General features: G+C 38.7%; 1 protein-coding gene across 2 annotated transcripts in view; it reads left to right on the forward strand.

Annotated features, from left to right (window-relative positions):
• LOC114929195 (retina and anterior neural fold homeobox protein 2) overlaps positions 1 to 20,180 on the forward strand; it is a 47,077-nt gene that overhangs the window by 12,028 nt on the left and 14,869 nt on the right. For both annotated transcript variants that reach the window (XM_029300639.2, XM_029300640.2), the window contains exon 2: positions 7,131 to 7,363. In XM_029300639.2, the coding sequence (XP_029156472.1) occupies positions 7,131 to 7,363 (233 nt within the window). The remainder of the gene's footprint in view (positions 1 to 7,130; positions 7,364 to 20,180) is intronic.

Consider the following 20,180-nt stretch of genomic DNA (forward strand, 5'->3'; position numbering starts at 1 on the left):
ATATTAAACGCGCGCTTTGGGATATATGCGGTTTACATTACAAACACAGGGAAACGAACTGAACCACCAGCCTAGCCGCTTTTAATGAATACGTAACAATGCATAACTTTTGACATATCTGATATGATTTTTTTCAAGTTCTATTTCGCACGGTAACGTCGTTAAAGGACGAAAAATTTTAGGACACACAAATATCTGTGATTTATTTGTGCAGATATCGATATTCCATTGCATCGTAAACGAAATATTGTCTGTCAAAATTAGAACACTTTAGCACATTGCTTTAATATTTTTACCAAAAAAAATACATTCATATCTTACACGAGATGTAAACTCTAAAGAAGACCGTGTTCCAATGATAATATTAATAATCTGCATCAACATAAATTGTACTAAAGAATTTAGTTACATTACGAAATAATTATGATAAGTTTTACAACTCTTGAAGATGGTTTTTAACTGTGTATGATTAATAATATTTAGAATAAAATAAGACAACATATGCATATAAAAGCATTATACGTAGCTCCGATAATTCATTCATTTTATATCTCACTTATACATAATTCTGCGTGTGCTATCATTCTCCGGAGAACGACGCGGAACGCATTAACTCGCCGCTAACGCGTTCCTCAATCGACGCCTTAACTCGATTAAGCTGCCTAGAAGAATCAAAGGGCCCCCACGGCGTTTTGAAATTTATCAGCGATCAGTGTTGGCCCATTAGAGTCGGTGGCCGGCTCGAGGAGGGGAACCATGAGTCTTTCTTTCTCTTCTCCTCTCTCCTCTTTCCGATCTGTGCGCATCGTCCATTATACTATCTGATCGTGTCAATCTCTTAAGTAGCTAGAACCGACTAGGACCGCTTTGCATCCGCGCGATACCATCTTCTCCGTCGCTCGTGAACGCGAAATACTCGGCGACCGTCTCGTTTATCCCTCTCTCTCTCTCTCTCTTTCTCGGAGAGATTGTGTCACAAAATTGTTGCTCGGAATATCTCTATTAGAAACGCAGAAAAAATAAAATGTTTTAATTATTTTATACTTTGATCATGAATTAAGTAGAATAAGAGCAATATAAAAACTGCATTAGATAGCTTGGCGAATAATTCGCACTAATACTTTGGCGAGTTTATCCGATGAATTTTCTCTTGCACAATGCATATAAATAAATTTTCTATTTTTTCTCTTTTTTCTCTTTTTTCTTAGCAGCTTGGAAATTTGACAGATTATAAATTTCGCGTAAACGCGCGAAAGAAAGTAGTAAAAGCGACTCTTTACTCCGACACTTAACTATTCCTCCTCTTCCCTCAATCTCAATCCTGATTTGCGAATAGTGTGACAAATTTTTCGAACAATAGTGTCGCGGTTAAACGAAAATACAGGTCGTGAATTATTTTATACTTTGATTATGCATAAGAACAATATAAAAACTGCATTAGTTAGCTTGGCGAATAATTGGCAGTAACATTTTGGCAAATTTGTCTGATGAATTTTTTTTGCAAAATGCACATAAATATATTTTTTATTAATACAATATAAAGTGCAATATTACGAGAGTAGATTTATAAGTTTTCCGTTTTCTCTCTTTTTTTTTTTTAGCAGCTTGGAAAGTTGACGAATTATAACTTTTGCGTAAACGCGCGAAAAAAAAGTAGTATAAGCGACTCTTTACTCCGACACTTGACCGTTCTTCAATCTCAATCCTAATTTCCGAGTAATGTGATAAATTTTTCGAACAATAGTGTCGCGTTTAAACGAAAATACAGGTCGTTCGCGACGTATATACATATATATATATACATATATATATATATATACACACATATGTACCCCTCGATATAATAGAGCGGCAAGTAGTAAGAGCAACCCACCGCTCCTGCCACGCTGCATCTGCCCCGTAGGATTTAATCACGATGGTTACTCTGTCCCGACCGAAACCAATTATTGCACAGACGTATCCGCGCGCATATACACGAGGCATCCAGTTATTCGAATCAGACGTGTATACGCCTACCCGCATCACAGAAATCCGCTTCTGCAAATATCCGTACAATCCGAACGATCGTCGCACGCGCAAACAATACGAGAGTGTTTCGGAGCTCATTTTCCGCCCCTTTTCATTTTTTCAATGTGTATATGTTATATATATATATATATATATATATATATATATATATATTATATATATATATATATATATATATATATTACACAAATAAAGGACCGAAATGCACAATTGCTCGCGTGAGCGCATCTCGCGTGATGTGTCAATCATTTATTTATAATTTGTTAGATATTTCATGAAGAATGAAAATAATCCCCCGCTCTCTGCGCGTATTCATATTATATTGTATATTATATATATTTTTAATAATACATATCTAAATTAATTAAAAATTATTTGATGCGGCTCATTTCAAGTTTCCCAGATACGTTTTTACGTGAAAATAACGACACGCAACTTCCAGGTGTAAATTTCCAACTTCTATACTCGGATGTCGGTTGAAATTTCACGCTGAGCATGGTATACGAATAAACTTTTGACATGCACGCATGGTTGTACGCCTTCCGGAAAGCTAAATTAAATTAGCTGATAACCTTTCACCGTGATGCATCTGCAAACATTTGCAATTTCTGTCTTGCAATATCCTGATTGGCTAATTAAAATTCACCGAGAAATTCAAAACAACGACATTGTTGAATTTGCTATTTTCTGGAGGGAAAGAGGGAAGAAAATTATAAACATTTCTATAAAACAAACATTTAAAAATAAATTTGCTGGATACTCATGTAAACTATTTTCCTCTTATTACTTTCTGAAAATTTTTTAAATTCTCGTAGAAGAAATTTGGACATAATGCTGGAATAACATTTTTTTTTAATAACTCTCAAAATTAGATAAAAACCATCATATAAATAAATAAAACTATCTAAATCCAGTTTTTACAAAGTTCTTTTGCATATGTGAACATTATCACAATTTTCGTAGAAATTACTTTTAATATTTTTTCACTCGATTCTGCTATTAAGTACATCATCATAACAAAAAACCGTTGCATTATACAATATTTTTTTTTTTTTTTGAGATTCTGATTGTCACAATGTTGCTAAACCAAATATGTCCAGATGTTTTACACGCAGGCACATCCCTGAATGATTTATTTAGACTCTAATAATCTCAGCAAAATTCTGCGCGAATCCTCTTGAAAAAATGAATATACACACACATTCACAAAGTTTTCTCTCTCTCTCCTTCATATTATCTCTTTTGGCACGCATCCGCGACCAAATTTATTCCGAATCACCCTGGCCTCTCTTCTCCTCACAGAGTTAATCTCGATTCATCTCGCGGATGCATGTCGAAAGAGAGAATACGAAGATCACGAGGGAGAAAGAAAGAGAACGTGAAAGGTCGAGGACGGAGGTGGAAGAAGAGGAGGAAACGGGAGCGCGGCGGGAACCGACGTTCTCCAGGGGGGGTGAAGAGACGCGAGAGGGGGAAGACATTATTGATTGTTGTTGATAATTAGCCGGTACAGGCGCGCGCGTCAATCACCCGGCCAAGGCGATGTTATTAGGCTGTTGGTTAGCGCCGGGCGAAGCTTCTCGCGAGGAAGCTATACGCCGGGATTGTACACGTATTTGTAGACGTACGTGGGTGTTGCGCGCAAGCGTGTGCGTGATCGTGGATGCGTGTCATACTGGCGGCTGCGCGCACGCTCGCGCGAATGCGCGAATGCGGAACGCCCGCCATTGAGCCGCCCGATTACCTACCCTTTTCCTTCCCTCTCACAATTCGATCTAATACGCTGCGCTGCGACGCGAGAGAAGGTTAATTATGCAGTTAATGAGAGCATTTAGATATATGTATATGTATACACACTCGTGCGTATATATGTATACCGAGGGAAAAAATGATTATTTTCCGACAGGAAATATGCCAACTACTGCATGCGCACCCTGCTTATATATAGGATACATGTACATATATGTACATACGTTTGATAATAAGATATATATATATATATATATATATATCAAATGGAGTTTCTTTGGAGAGGTGCTGCCCAAAAGAGAAACTTTCCGATCGACTGTACGGATCGAGGCGAGGGTAGAATTTACGACAGAAGTGGGTGCGGAGAAAGGAAGGAGAGAGAAGGAGGGTTGGCAGGGGGTTGTGTACGATGGAAAATACCTATTTGCTCCCGCGGTCCCGCAGGATCAATCTCTTCGTCGCTGGCGCTGTTCGGTTTCTTGGACGATATTACACTCGGGGACGGGAATAATGCGAGGTTTGATCGGGCGTTCGTCGACGAGTAACCGCAACACCCGGGATGGATGTAATTTGCAGGGAAAATGATCGCGTAATAGTTCGCCCAGTGAGCGACGCGTTCTGCATTGTGTGGCCTGTTGTATAGTCGCATTAATCTCGGCAGAATCAAGAAAGAGCTACGAGAAACGTAAGATTAAAATCTGTTTGCATATTTGTTTGTTTTCTTTCTTCATTTCATTTAATTGCTCGCCGCAGAGAGATTTTATGACTTTTATATATCAGAGTTTCTTGTAAACTTCACATTTTTATGTACTACGCGAATTCTTGATCTATGCATAGATGGATTTTCAATTAAATTTATTGAATAATTACGTGTTCTTTTTTTTTTTGTTAGGAAATATTAATATTTATTCGACAATTTCTGGATATATGAAACGACGTGAAAGTTTAGCTTTTCGGACGAATATTGCCTCGAAGATCAAAATAACGCGAGTTTTGATTGGGCATTTAGCCACGAGTAATCATCGATGAAAGGTATAATTTGCGAGGAAAGAGATAGCGTATTAGCTTGCCGCGTGTTGACGCGTTTTAAGTTCTCTCATAGCGACGCAAAGTGCTCGAAAATTACCCAGTGATTACTCACTTAATGATTTAATCCGCAAAATTGCACGGTCTGGCGACGATCGCGTAATTTACGAAAAAATTATAATTTATACGAAAGTAGGTGAGAAAAAAAAGTGCACGCTAATATACAGTAGTAGACTTTTATTTTTGACGCAAGCGAGCCTTTTTAAACCGAATAATATGCACAAGTAATATTTGTCTTTAGAAGAGATTTTTTTTTTTGCAGGAAGATATTTAAAAAATATCTTTCTGCGTGATATTATAAATTGAATATTAAATAAAAAGTCGCTCTCGATGAAACGATGTAAAATTATATTCTTTTCTACGAAATAAAGATAGATATGTTGGAATTAAAATATTACAAGCGAAATGTCAATTAAAATATATTAACTATATTGTGATATGACATTTGCTCCACTCTTCAGAAATAATTTGAAAGAACTCACCGGCAAAATATCTCTAATTTTTCTCCGAACTCTGCATATGCATGAAATAATATTGCACGTCATAATTTGCGGCGAAAATACATCACGAGACATGAAGACGCGAACGATATCGCATCGCAGGGATTTATATATTTCCTACAAGACCGCGATGTAGAGCTTCTCTCATCGTGATGCACCCTGCGCTTCGAAAAGCGAAACAATTAAACAGTGCGCCTGTCTGACACGACTATCGTAGTCGGTCGGGCAATTAATTTCGTCGCTTTAAATCGATTAGACCTCGACCGAAATATACCGAGCACGAATGTATACCACGTGGCCCCTAACAAATACACGGCGGACATGTTATTTACAATGAAAATGCGCGATCGCGTGTTCGTTTCGACGGCGTAAGTAAATCTTGCCTCCGTTTCCGTTGCGTTGCGCCTTTCGTTAACGACGATAACGACGCGGCAATGTGGCCGTCGCCTTAATAAAGAACCGGATAAGCGGCGATAGGACCTAATTCCAGATGCATGCGTACGTCGCAGTCGGTCGGACGCGTGTCGCACCCTGATATAAAAAAAGATGCGTGCCGACGCGCACTTACAGCGATGTTCTCGTTTATCTCGCACGATTAGATGATTCTTTAGGGAACGTTTGGAGATAAAACCGTTTTCGACGTGACAGTTATAGGAATAATCTATGAGCTGAACAAATTATACGCTGCTCGTTTACGTTGATATTTTCATTCATTGTAATAAACCAGAAATAATTTTTATAAAATCTTTATATTAGGCAAATGTATGTATTAAATAAATAATATATATATAATTAAATAAATAAATATATTTGTTTTTATTATTTTTTTTCTTATATTATTTTTCACTACAAATTAAAACAGAAGCTTGCGTAATCTTCATCTGTTTCTAGATTGATAAGAAATTAATTTCGAAACAATCATTAAAGATATGTCCGCTAGGATTATAAAATTTTATTGCACTTTACACAAATGTTTCCCCCAGTCTTTTTATAACGTTTATAAATGATTATTTCCCGTCAGTTTCATTCTCGATAAACGATATCCAATCTTCATCAACATTAATATCATAAATGAAGAGAGAAGAAGAAAGAGCGTAATTCTTACTTATTTTCTTAAATTATTGACTAAGAAAGAATAGCAATTTAACTCATTCCCTTCGTTTTCCCGGCGAAATCATATTGGAAGAAGGTTGATTAAATTTCTTAACGACGCATATTCTGCTTCACATGAAACCCCGTTATCGCTCTGATCCATGTCTTATCTTTTACACACAACTTCATTTCGAGATTACCGTATCTTCGTAAGAAAATATGACAACCGATACTTTATGTAACGCTTGTGTCCGACGAGAAAGATAATCCACCTATCGAGCCAGTCTCTCTTCCCTGCCTTCTCCTAGTAACTAAATTAAATGCACTAATCAATCCTCATTGTCTATTTTACGTTCAACAAAAATGTCCGATATTGTTCGCAAAAAATGTCCAGGCGCGAATGACGTTTTAAAGCGCGACCGAATTCACGAATATACACCCACACACACACACATGTCCCGCACGTATACACATGCAATTCTGCATAGCCACGCGGCACTTCTAATAGCTACTATTATGCGCGTATAATGGGGGTAATAGCGCCTGCGACTCCGGATAAATCGATCACCATTACCGCTCCTATTACTAGTAACGACCGTTTCCGAGGAGACCTGACCAACTTGCTCGCTCTCGCTCGCTTTCTCTCCCTCTCTCTCTCACCATTGCGGCTTCCAGGTGAGAACAGCTGCAACTCCACCGGCGGCGGCAGCGACGAGGAACTCGGCGCAGGCTGCGGAGAGGACATAAACGGCAATGGGGGTAAGAAGAAGCATCGACGCAACCGGACGACCTTCACGACCTACCAGCTGCACGAGCTCGAGAGAGCGTTCGAGAAGTCCCACTACCCGGACGTCTACTCCAGAGAGGAGCTCGCCATGAAGGTCAACCTCCCGGAAGTACGTGTTCAGGTGAGTAAAAAAAATCAAAATGACAAGTCGACGCGGAGGATGTATTGTTCACCAATTTATTGTACAAAGATTGAATTTTTGTTAATGGGCCATAGATGAAAAGAAACTTTCCGTAAATGTTTAATAGATTTCTAAATGAGTTTACTTTACGTTTAGAATCTGAATTCTAACTCGTAAATATTTGATATATTTATTTCGTATAATTAACGGTAAAAGATATACGTTTCGACATCGAAACGAGAATATTAAGACGTTGAAATTAAATTAGGTAAATAATGCAATGTACGTAGTTGCGAGAAAAAAAAAAGGAGAGAAAACTCTTGCTTGTGTACTCTCGGCAAGAGAAATAATTTGACGCGACCTGCAGCACGAACAGCTGATTTATCCTTCCTTGGCCGAAATTTGACGGATATGACTGTCGTGTTCGTGGCGAACAACCGGCCGGCTGGGTTAACGCTGGCGTTTCCGTGCAAACAATCGGAACGGCAATCACTGGCTGGCGCGCTCGAGCCGACGTATTAGACTAAATTAAATTAATTATGTGCGTGACAACGATAAAAGCACGCAGTCGCGTGCGACGACGCATCGATTAGGCTCCCGAGGGCACGCTTGCCGAGCGGGACACCAGTGGCGCAGCTACTTTGCGGTTTCAATGGTTCAACAGAATCGTAATTTTCAACTCGATAAGATCCCTCGTAATCCTCAAGCTTTTCATTTTATTTAACTTTATGAGAATTGAGAAAAATTCTTAAGTAAGATTAAAGCTCGAAGAAAAAGTGTTATTTTTCTCAAATAATTATGTAATGTAACAAATTAATATAAAGTATGAGATAGAGGGTGATACATATTGGGTATTCCGAACACAATAATTTCTAGATTAGTATTATACGAATTGTGATGGAGGGACCTGATAACGGTAATTTCATCTTCCTGAATGAATGTGATTTTTTTCTCCAATGAAAGAGGTAAAAGGGAGAAAGGTTAAGAAAGGGGTTCGTAAAAGGATCTCCCTCTCTCGGTCCAGGCTCCATCACCACCGCCACCTTGTTACGCTATTGGGCGGAGTTCTCGGCAACATGGGATAATAACCTGGCCGGCGGGGACTTACAAGCACCTGCTTTTTCTTTCTATATACCTTCTCGAACGCGGAATTGATTTTTACCGGGCGCTCGCCTCAACTTCTTATTGCCGCGAATGGCTCTCGCCTGCCGGCGACGGTCAAGATTGCGCGTCGATTGCAATTAGGGCTTTATCGAGGCGACCATACTAATTCGTAGTGTCGTGAGCAGATTCGGCACCCTCGTTAGAGGGTTGCGATTAAACACGCAATGCGAGAAACGATAAGAATTACCTTCGCTCCTTAAGTGGATTATAGATGGGTTTTAAAAGTGTGAGCAGCGATACGGAAATAGACCAAGTTTGCCTACATGAATTGTCCATCTATTAAAAACCCGGGACTTTTATTATCATTTATTAACAAACAGTTTATATATATATATTGCGAGATAAACATCGCTGGTAATAAAGTTGCTCTGTAATTTTCTTTTCTCGCTACTTTAAATATAAATGATGGATAGAAGCATATAAGCTAATTGCAGAAAAAATTAATGGCTAATTATATCATACGGATAAAAGTTTATTTCGCAAATACGTTAGTGATATAAGACACGAAAGGAAAGAAATAAATGAACACAGCTCTTTACAAATTATTTTTTCGAAAAATTATTTCTGAAATGATAAGATTCGGTTGAAATAAAAAATGAAACTAAGTATGACAAACATAGCATTATCAACAAATTCGAATAAATATTGTAATCTTTTAATCCTTTTTATAGTGGAATTATTCTGACTGTAGTGTGTAAAACGAAGCTATAATTATTATATACTTAGTACCTAACACATATTTTAAACGTTAAATAAACATAGAAGATATAATATAATATTTTCTTGAATACAGATGAAACTTATTCAACTTAAGCGTGACATATTTTACGGGAAAATTGTAAAAGAAATTTTGGAAAAATGCCTATGCTCTTCTACACGATAACAATGTAGTTATAAACTTGGATGCATTCGTCCAATCGATGTGAGAAAAAAATGTTGAAAAGGAGGATCCTTGAGCGAACCGAGCGGACTCGAAAACGATAGCGAACGAGAGGCGTCGCGATCGCTCGGAGGCGTCGTTCTCCAGCTGCGGCTTCGCAATTAAAAATTTAAATTGCGTTTAAAACCCGCCGAGAGCTGCCGACGCGCGCTCTTCCGCCTTCCGTCTTCGTCGTCGTTCCTTCTCTCCGCAAAGGGCTTTTTTCCCGTTTTTCTCGAACGAGCGCGGCCGCGCGCCTCTCGTTTATTTTCTTCCCCCGACTGTCTCTCTCGCTCACCCTGGCACCGCATCGTCTCGGGCCGCCCCCAGGGTATACCTAATCGCTTAAGCTTATTACGCCGCAACGGACAAGGCGGTTGCGGAATCAGCTTGGCTCGCGAGAGATGCAACGAGTTGTTCTATTCGCTCGCGCGCGCCGTACAGTTTCATCATTTTTAATTGATAGCGCACGCCAATCCCGTCTGTCGGATTTATTAGGCCGCTCAACGAGATGGTTTCGAAGGGATGGGCAGAGGGGTGGAAAACGGGGTGCGGAGGAAGGGAAGCTTTTATATTGGGCGTGGCGGAACGCGGACGGGATTCTGTCGGCGGTCGCTGCGGTCTGATTGTCATCGGAAAAGCGCCGCGCGTTTTCCAGCTTTTCCCAATCCGGTACACACATGTGTGTGTGTGTGTGTGTGTATGCGCGCGCGTAAGTTAACGCCGCTTTCGCGATTTCCAGGCGATTATCGTCGCTTATAGCATACGCACAATTACAGATTAATTAAGATTGAATTGCTATCCGACAAAAAAATGTCCAAGTTCAATAATCTTAGATCGATATGAGAAGGTATATTTCTTTTTCAATTATTTATTTATGACGGAAAAATATGCTCGTGTTATCTTTCGGGGGGAAAAATTCTTTTTAGTTAATTTTCATCAGCGTTAATGACGTCCGTGCAATTCTGAGTTGTTTGTAATATATCATACGTATATAATGAAACTTTAATAACAATTATTGTTACATGTTTGTTACGACTGTGTTATCAAACACTTTTTTTTAGAATTTAAAATAGAATCTGTTTTCATTTCAATTTTGCCTGATGAAACAGGGACGGCGATTTTAAAAGACTGTAACACACACGGTTTTAAACGCCTACTGTTTGTTATTCGTTAAAAGTACATTATTTTACACGCTGCGACAAAAATATTTCGACCGAATCAATTAACGGCCAAATGGTTTAGCTTTAAATCGCGCGTAATGTTTGTTTGCGTACTAAATCGAAAAATAGATTGCAGAAAATGTAAAAGGGAATAAAAGCTCGGGAATCATACGGGAAGCCGCATCTTTTCAAAGAGAGATAAATGGAATTGGGTAATGCAACTTCACTCGGTTAGATTTACGAGCGGGCTCGCTCGTAAATTACTAACTGTTCTGTAGCTTCGATTCTTCAACTGTCGATGTGCTCGACCTCGGCAAATCCCGCGTTTATGTAGTTTTATGGGGCCTCTTTCCCTCTCTCTCTCTCTCTCTATCATTTCCATTTTTATCCTAGCAATAAAATTTTTATTCAAGAATTGTGCGCTCTTTTATGTACATTTTTATTTAGATTTATATATATATATATATATATATATATATATATATGTCTTCTTCATATCTATGTCACGTGATTATTTATCATTAGGAATGATTTTTCAATAAAATGATCAAATTTTACGAAACGATATACAATAAACGTTACATCCTCGACATGTTGCTGCAACAATAGTATATATAAATAATTCGAAACAGGATAAGATAATAATAATAATAATACGGTTACAGAACGTTCATGCAAATTGATTATCGACTTTTCGGCTTACTAATTTGAACGTGATGTCATCGCTTCGAAACAGTGCCACGTTAAAATAAAGAAGTTGAAGGTTTAATATTCAATATATATTTCGCGCGATATATTTTCCTCGTTCTCGTTATCCCCAATATATCCCTATATATTGGAATTGGCATTCTTCTTCGTTTAGCCGCGCGATGTCTAATGCATCCCCTATAACGCGTTCGATGATAATCTAATTTCAACATAGCACTAAAAGTCATTTCCGTTTCGAGTCTCGCTTTTTATCGGCTTTCGTGTGCCAAAACGCCGGCGAAACTACACGGCGATCTATTATATTATTATAGACCCATTGTTCGCCGAGGCTGGGAAGGGGGTGGAAAGGGGGTGGAAAAGAGGGAGCCGCGCATTACTCGGCTGTCACGCGATCGCGCGAGAGCCCCACGTCGAAAAAAATAAACGATAGCCGACTAATTCGGCGATTTGCCGGGCGACTGCTTGGCCGAAATCGATACCGAGCGCGTTTCGGTGGAAACACTTAGCAAAATTAACCCACGCGCACGCACACCTGCGGATTGCTATTTAAAAAAGTTTGTCACGAGAGAAGAAGCGCGCGATATCATATTTGACAACTTGGAAATCAACAAATTATTTTGCGAATTTACAATTATATGTATACTGTTCGTACAAATACGAAATAATATATGTATGTATATGAATGGTAAATGTAATGGCTCTCCTTCCTTTTATTTAAGCAATATTATCGCGTTCCGAAATAGAACGGAGAATGTGTCACCTGTATAAAAATCTACTCTCTCGATCAAACTCTCTTTCTCTCTGCCATTGCGGCATTTTCAATGAAAACGAAATTCCGTTCCCGTTATTGCGTGGAGTCGATTGCACTTTGGCGGCTCTCACCGGCGAATTATTACCTCGCGTGCCGGTGTCGACTTTATTTCGGTGAGTAATTTGCGTTCCGCATACGTTTTTGATAAATACGATATCTGCCTACGGTCTTGAGCCGCAACTTACGAGTCTAAAAGAACAATTTTGTGGTAACTGCATATAACAAGCTTCGTTTATGCCTCGACTTTCTTTATTTTATTGTCGGGATATGTATATATATTTTATGTGTCATGAGCGGAGGAAGATTCGAAAAAATATATTTAGCTTTTTGCATGTAGAACGAATTTAAATACATCAGGGGTAAAACTTATAATGACGGAGATAAAATTCTCGGAGCCATCGTGATTTGAGAGATTTATTAAACAATCCGTTAAGACAAAGATTGACGCCAAGTTCTTGCGATACACTTTGCGAGAGCAAAACGTGACGTTACGTCGTAGGGGATGAGTCGACGGTGTCCGTAAATGTTCGCTTTGACTGCGGACAATGGAATCGACGGTGGTGTTGTCGGCGAATCTACCGGGCAGGCGGAAAAAAACGGAGAGATTGATTTTTCGCGGTAGGCCAACTAATTCGGTACTAACGGAAAGGGGGTTGCGCGAAGGGAGGGAATGAATAAAGCGAGCGGCTGAGCAAGAGAGGACGCGGTTGGATGCCCATCGTTCCACGTCCGGCCGCTCGACGATTGCCAATTGGAAAAATACTCCAATCCGATTACAATTTTTTTCGATGGTCCCACACAACGGCGCGGAAAAATTTAAAACGATTCCGCGGAACGGCGAAACTATGACCGGGCCGCGGAGGAGAGAATCGGAGAGCTGGATATATCGGGATTGTGTGTGTGTGTATGCGATGGTCTTCTAAAAGCTTTCAAAAGCGCAATTAAAAAAACGATCTTCCATACCTTTCTGCGTTATCCGGAAGGAAATTCGGACCGTGTCGCCGCGCGCTATATATATATATATATATATATATATATATTTTATCAATATATATTGTACGAATATTACCCGATATCTCTCCTCGATGTTTCCAGATTTATCCGCTTAAACCTACGTCGGTGATAATTTTCACGCGACATCGGTTAAGAAAGATGATTTGTCGCGATAAAGAAATTAATGATCGAAAGATTAACGTGTAAAATTTCAAACTGCACCTATTGAAAATTCGTTCGATAGGATTTATGAAAAATTTATGAAACATAAGATGAAAATGATATATATTTCATGGAAGAATCTTGTAATATTTTTTCACCCTCATTCGCGAAATATCATCTTTACGAAACTTATATATATATATAGTATATCTCGCATTCTTCATATCTCAAAACGTGACTATGGTTCCTCGAACGAATTACAACGTCACGAAGAATTCTCGCGATAGAAAAATGATACCACGAAAAAAACGCAATGCCGATGTAATAAAGAGTGCTGATGAAATATCTTTTTTTCACGCGACACTGTTTAACATTATTTACCGGCATGTCGACACTTTGCCCAAAGACGCATATATCTTCCACGAAATTTGACAAGTAAATTATTTAATATCACGACATTCACTAGAGCACTTAATAATATATTTATATAAATTAGCTTGCAATCCTTATTTTTTATAAAAATTAAGTTATTCAATTTGAATATCCTAATTCCAAACCTAACACCGGATTATAATTATCTAGCTAATTGTTTAACAGCATCTCAAGCATGTATGAAAATTGCAGTACAAGATACCTACTTTTATTTTCTGAATTTTGTATAACTTTGTTTGCATAATTTTGAATAACTTTTTGATGTGTTTGAAGTTGATTTTTATGACATTTCGCAGTTAATTAGTACTTGCTATTCTAAGAATGCATAAAAGGTTACAACTGATTGCTAGCGGCGTCCTTTTCCCGGTCGATAGCGAGAACGCTTATCGGGGCGTTTAATTCGGGATTATTAGGGGCCGAATCGTGATCGTTAGCACTGACACGAGCCCGGCACGAATCGCAGGTGACTGTCTGGGGTGCACCTATATCTACGGGGTGTCAAATTAGTCACGCACGCCGCCTCCGCCCAACCCGTCGCATCGGCGAACAGGCGTAACCATGGCTACTGGCTCGCGAATTTCTCTGCGCGACGCGACGCGACGCAGCGAGCGCAATTGCGCATGCAACGCGTAGCGCGAGGGAGAAAGGGGTGAGTGGAATTAAAAAAAATTGACGGGGACAGATCGCTCATTTATTTAGTATTTTTTTTCACGTTAAATGTCACCTCATGAAAATTAAAACTTTTTGTCGCTCTCCACGTTCGCGAAATCGAGTAATAATTTGTATTTGCTCGCGCTTTTTCCGCATGACGAATTTATCGGCTTCGATGACGTTAACAACATACACACAGTGGAAACGCTGAAAAGAATCGTGTCCAGCAGATCGAATGTGATTTACTACGCTACGCCACACTATTCATTAAATTAGAAAAGTGTTGCGCATGAATATCTCTTCTTAATATTTATTCGATTTAAATTCTTGTTCAGAAATGAATATATTTTGATGCAAATTTTTCTCTCTCTCTCTCTCTCTCTCAAATTATATGCATATTGTATATCGTGGAATTTCCTCTGAACGAATCGCCATAATTTCGCGAAGGGTCTCTTGGATCTTCGCAAGCGGATTAAGTAATCCCCCACAGTTTATCGGGGCACGATTCTCACGTACCCCTCGCAGTCAACCAACCGAGACCATCGCAATATTAATACCCATATGTGAACAGAGTAAAACCTGTTTACCGCGTAACACGCAGTGAGAATTTTCGCACGAGGTCACGGTCGGCTAATGGCACCTGAATCTGTTGTCGGCTGTGTACATAAATCAAACTAATGTTCGGATAAACTCAGGCGCGAATAGCGGTCAATAATCCCTAAATATATATATATCATACGCGAAACATAAATATTACGTTCCTATTTCTCGATATATCGTCCGTCAAAAATGAACAGACACAAAACCTATAAAAACTAATTCAATACAGTCATATATTTAATCAATCATAATTTTCTCGCTAGATTCGTCCAGCAACTGATATCGATATAAATAAAAAACTAATAAAAAACTGTTACAAAAATTATTTATTAATAGTTTATTGTAGAACATACAAATATATGTATATACATCTTGAAAGTTAAAATAACGACGGTCAAATTACTGATTTAATACTTTCGTTCGATGTAAAAAAAAATGAGAGAGTAACATAAGTCGTAAAGTCTCGTTATGCTCGTGGTTAATCGTATCAATTACACAGGCAACATTTCCCCTTTTTTTTTTATTCGCGCCCATCTATTCGTTTCTTACCCGCAAGGTAAATGGCGCCAATAACGCGCCTTCTAATTCCAACAACGGGGAAAATTCATTCGGGAAGGGAGCGATGATGGGTCAGGGTAGCTCTCTTTCTCCCGCGATAGCAAGTTAGACGGGATAAAACGCTTGGCTCGATATCAGAGAGAGGAAAGGCGGTCTCGCGGATACAAATGTTATTACGCGAAAGCACTCGCCCGATCTTTTCCCCGTCCGCTCGGCCACCCGGATCGTTTTTCTTGTGGGTGCGATGTTTCCAGGCGGAAAATAAGATAATGGCCCGGCGCTAGGCGCGAAAAGCCTCGCGAGCAGGGAAAATGGCCCGGCGGGAAATAGCGAAGATCGTGGGAGCGACGGCACCTGTCCTGAGCGCGAGCGCGCGAGACGACGAAGGGCGCCCGCGGGAGAGAAAAAAAAATAAAGGGACCGCACACGTTCCTTCTCTCGGGGGTGGGACTCGCGCGGGAGAGAAGACGTAGGAATAGAAGCGAGGCGAGAGAGAAGGTTCGTGTCAGCGCGAGCGAGCGATCGCGTAATCGAGTCACCGTGACGAACGCGCGAGGATAAATCAAACGACGCGAGGCGATTGGGGCGAAATTGCGCGAGTTTCCGGCAGATATATATGGTATATATATATATATATATCTACGGTTTGCAAATTGTCAGCACGATTGTTATTTGGTAATCTGTGGCAACTTTTTAGCTGGATAAGTGTTACTACTTGCATTTGCATTTTTATTACACGTAGATCGAGGTTTTAGTTAACAGCTTGTTAATTAAATGAATTGTTTTCATGTTGAAAATTGTATTTGTCAATTTTATTCTCTCGCACGTAGATTAAACGTGAAGAACTTTTATTGGGGATATATACTCGAGAAGAAGAAGATGCGAAGAATCATGTGATAAAGTTCACTTGACAAGTATCAACAAATATTCTAGCGAGATCAAAAATCCTCTTGCCATTATTAACGAAATGGAATGAAAAATAATTCTAAACGCACTCAACATAATAATTGCAACATAATAGAGAGGAGACATTAACGCAAGTTATATTAATCGCTTTTAATATAACCGACGAAAATACGTTATTTGAGAGATTTTCGTTGGGTTCCTTCGCAACAGACTGTCAGAAGCCTTAGGTCGAGGAAGGAACACGTCTCTCGATCCTGTAGACCGCGAGGGCACGTGGGGAGAACGAACTCTCTCTCTCGCAAGCGCCGTCTAACGAGTATTATAATTACTGTCGCGTAACTCAATATTGCACCCTCGATATGCTAAACTCCCGCGGAATATAGTGTTAATAGGCGTGGAATGGCGCGGGACAACACCCCGCTTCTATTAATTGCACTTCACCCTAAATGCAAATTGTTCGAAATTGAGCGAGGGCTCCCCGAATATTTGGAAACTCCATTACGGGCCAGTGTTCGTCCTTTCGTTCGTCGCATACACACGCGAGCGCGCACACCGTCTCGTTGCGGCCTAACGCGAAGGGCGGTTTCAATCGGGAAGGGTGTTCGCGATGAAAAATCTATCTAGGTACACGAACGAAATTAAATAGCGCAAAATCCGGAGCCTGAGATTGAACTCGCGAGTCTCTTTTCATCGTTAACAACATTATTTTCACACAATTCCCAACATCCTTCCGTTAGATCAGTATAGATCATTATTATTCGCTAACTAAATGAAATCTATTCTATTCCGTCAAACAGAATAGTGCGAATTATTATACTTAGAAAAACAAAATAAATAAAATAGTATGTAGAAAAATAATAGGACAAAAATATGGAAAAAATTGAAACGGCGCGTCATATTTATTTTTTAACAAAGAAATTAATTTATATGAAGAAATATGTCGATTCGCGATGAAAAATCTATCTAGGTACACAAACGAAATTAAATAGCGCAAAATCCGGAGCCTGAGATTGAACTCGCGAGTCTCTTTTCATCGTTAACAACATTATTTTCACACAATTCCCAACATCCTTCCGTTAGATCAGTATAGATCATTATTATTCGCTAACTAAATGAAATCTATTCTATTCCGTCAAACAGAATAGTGCGAATTATTATACTTAGAAAAACAAAATAAATAAAATAGCATGCAGAGAAATAATAGGAGAAAAAATATGGAAAAAATTGAAACAACGCGTCATATTTATTTTTTAACAAAGAAATTAATTTATATGAAGAAATATGTCGCGAGTCTCTTTTCATCATTAACAACATTATTTTCACACAATTCCCAACATCCTTTCGTTAGATCATTATTATTCCCTAACTAAATGAAATCTATTCCATTCCGTCAAACAGAATAATGCGAATTATACTTAGAAAAACAAAATAAATAAAATAGCATGCAGAAAAATAATAGGACAAAAAATATGGAAAAAATTGAAACGGCGCGTCATATTTATTTTTTAACAAAGAAATTAATTTATATGAAGAAATATGTCGATTCACGATTCGGTTGTTTGTACAATTCAAAAAGCATGTTTGCAACCGATGCTTGCAAAATTAAATGAAAAGCTTCGGCGTTTCGACAGTCGATCGTTGGACAAAAACTTAAAACGTTCGGAGCAAATAAGGATAGAATGTTGGTCGGCGAAGAAAGATGGCGAGGTCCGTAGATGTCTTCGGGAGATTAGCTGTCCAAGGTTCTGAGGTCTGTGGTTCAATTAAGCACTCCGTTTAGCGCTTGACTAAAAAGGGTTGGGAGACCCTCGCACCCTGCCCCCTCGAGCATCAATCATGTCGGAGCAACCCTTTTCCCGAGGGCGGTTTTGCTCCTCTATTGAGACGAAGTGTTGTGCTCAAACACAAAAACACTTCATTTGGCAGATTAGCTGTTAAACACTAAGGGTACACGCGCTGTAGCTATCCTCGAAAAGTGTTTCGAGAGAAAAACATGTTTTATCATTTGTATGCGTAAATTACTGAAACGATTAGAACAAGATTGAATCGAGAAAATTTGCCGTAAAAAACTTGGCTGTCAAGTTGCTGAGTTTTTATCTACAACACGATAATATCGTGCATGTAACTGTCACGTTTCGGTCTAATTTAAAGCTGCTTTAAATGATCTATACAATTTTTGACAAAACGAGAAACAGATTTCTATTTATAATTTTATGCATTGTATAATATAGAAAATATGTAATATATATATATATATATATATATATATATATATATATTACATATTTTCTATATTATACAATGCATAAAATTATAAATAGAAATCTGTTTCTCGTTTTGTCAAAAATTGTATAGATCATTTAAAGCAGCTTTAAATATATATATAATATATATATATATATATATATATATATATATATATTTAAAGAAATAAAATACTTACACATACAAAATACATATCAGAATATGCATATTTATCTTTGGAATTTTGTTGCAATTTATAGATCGTTTTAAAGTAGACTTTACAAATCAAATCTGATATCGACATAATTGACAATCTTCTGTCAATTTCTCTTATTACTTTTAAAACTCATAATAATTTACAATTTAATATTTCTTTGATAAACATATCTATAATGAAAAATAGCGTAAAATCTACAAAAAAGTTTATAAAGTCTATAAAGAAAATATGTAACAGCGACTTGTACAAATCACTTATTTACGAGAAATACTTATTGTTAGTGCCTGATATACCGCTTCAAGATCAATAAGGGAAGACTCGCGTTATCTTTTCAAATGATTCAAATATAGAAAAAAATCTGACAGGTAGGATAATCCATTCCTCAAGTTTCATGAATGTAAAAGCAAATATAGGACGTATCACATTACGTTATCGAAAATGAAGATAAGAAAACGGCAAAGAATTTTCCACGAGGAGGGAAGACCTCTTCCCTCACTGTTTGCCGGCTCTTTCTGTGTCAGGAAGAAATAAGTGGGCGGAGAAGAAACTTCTCCACATGTAGGGCACACATAGTACGTGCTCCTGCTCGTTTTAATATCGCGTATAATATTATGAAGCCATTGTCGGCGCGCTCTCATTCCTGAGGCCGGCAATTAACAATTAGCTGGCGGTCCTTGTAATCGAATTACGGCGGCCATTGTCGCGGATCCAGGTACAAACGTATTCAGTTCCTTCGCCGGGTACCTTCAGTGCCGGCGTTCTCCAACCCTCTTCCTTCCCCCGCGGACCCTTCGAGACCTTATTGGCTCGTCTCTTATTTTTTTTTTTTTCCGACAGTGCTTTAAGATCGGATTTCTCGCCGCTGCATGCGCATAGATGCGGAATGCAACCGTGGTGGGATCCCTTACAAAGGCAGCCCGGGCCGAGCTCTGAATGTCACCACGTGAAAATATATCCGTTTCAGAGCAGTTTGAGATTTCGAGTCGTATGGAGGATCGCAGGTATCCTGTATATGCTGGATGCGAGGCGATACACGACTTGTAGTAAAATAGCGGCTCTGGGATTAGTGAATGTAACGTTAAACTTGCGGGGTTTTCGCTGAGAAATATATATATGTATACGACCGAGATAGATCTTTCGACGCGGATGAATGCATTCATCCCTTAAATCGTTTCTCGTCAAACTATTCTCGTGCTCGGCATCAAAACGTGGAAACTAATAATGAAATTTGTTTGTAAACTCTAGAATTATCAAGATAAAATTAATGTAGAAAGAATCAGATTAAGAAT

This window comes from Nylanderia fulva, unplaced genomic scaffold (genome assembly GCF_048542155.1).
Source record: "Nylanderia fulva isolate GAGA-0341 unplaced genomic scaffold, ASM4854215v1 Scaffold14, whole genome shotgun sequence".
Classification (NCBI taxonomy): domain Eukaryota; kingdom Metazoa; phylum Arthropoda; class Insecta; order Hymenoptera; family Formicidae; genus Nylanderia; species Nylanderia fulva.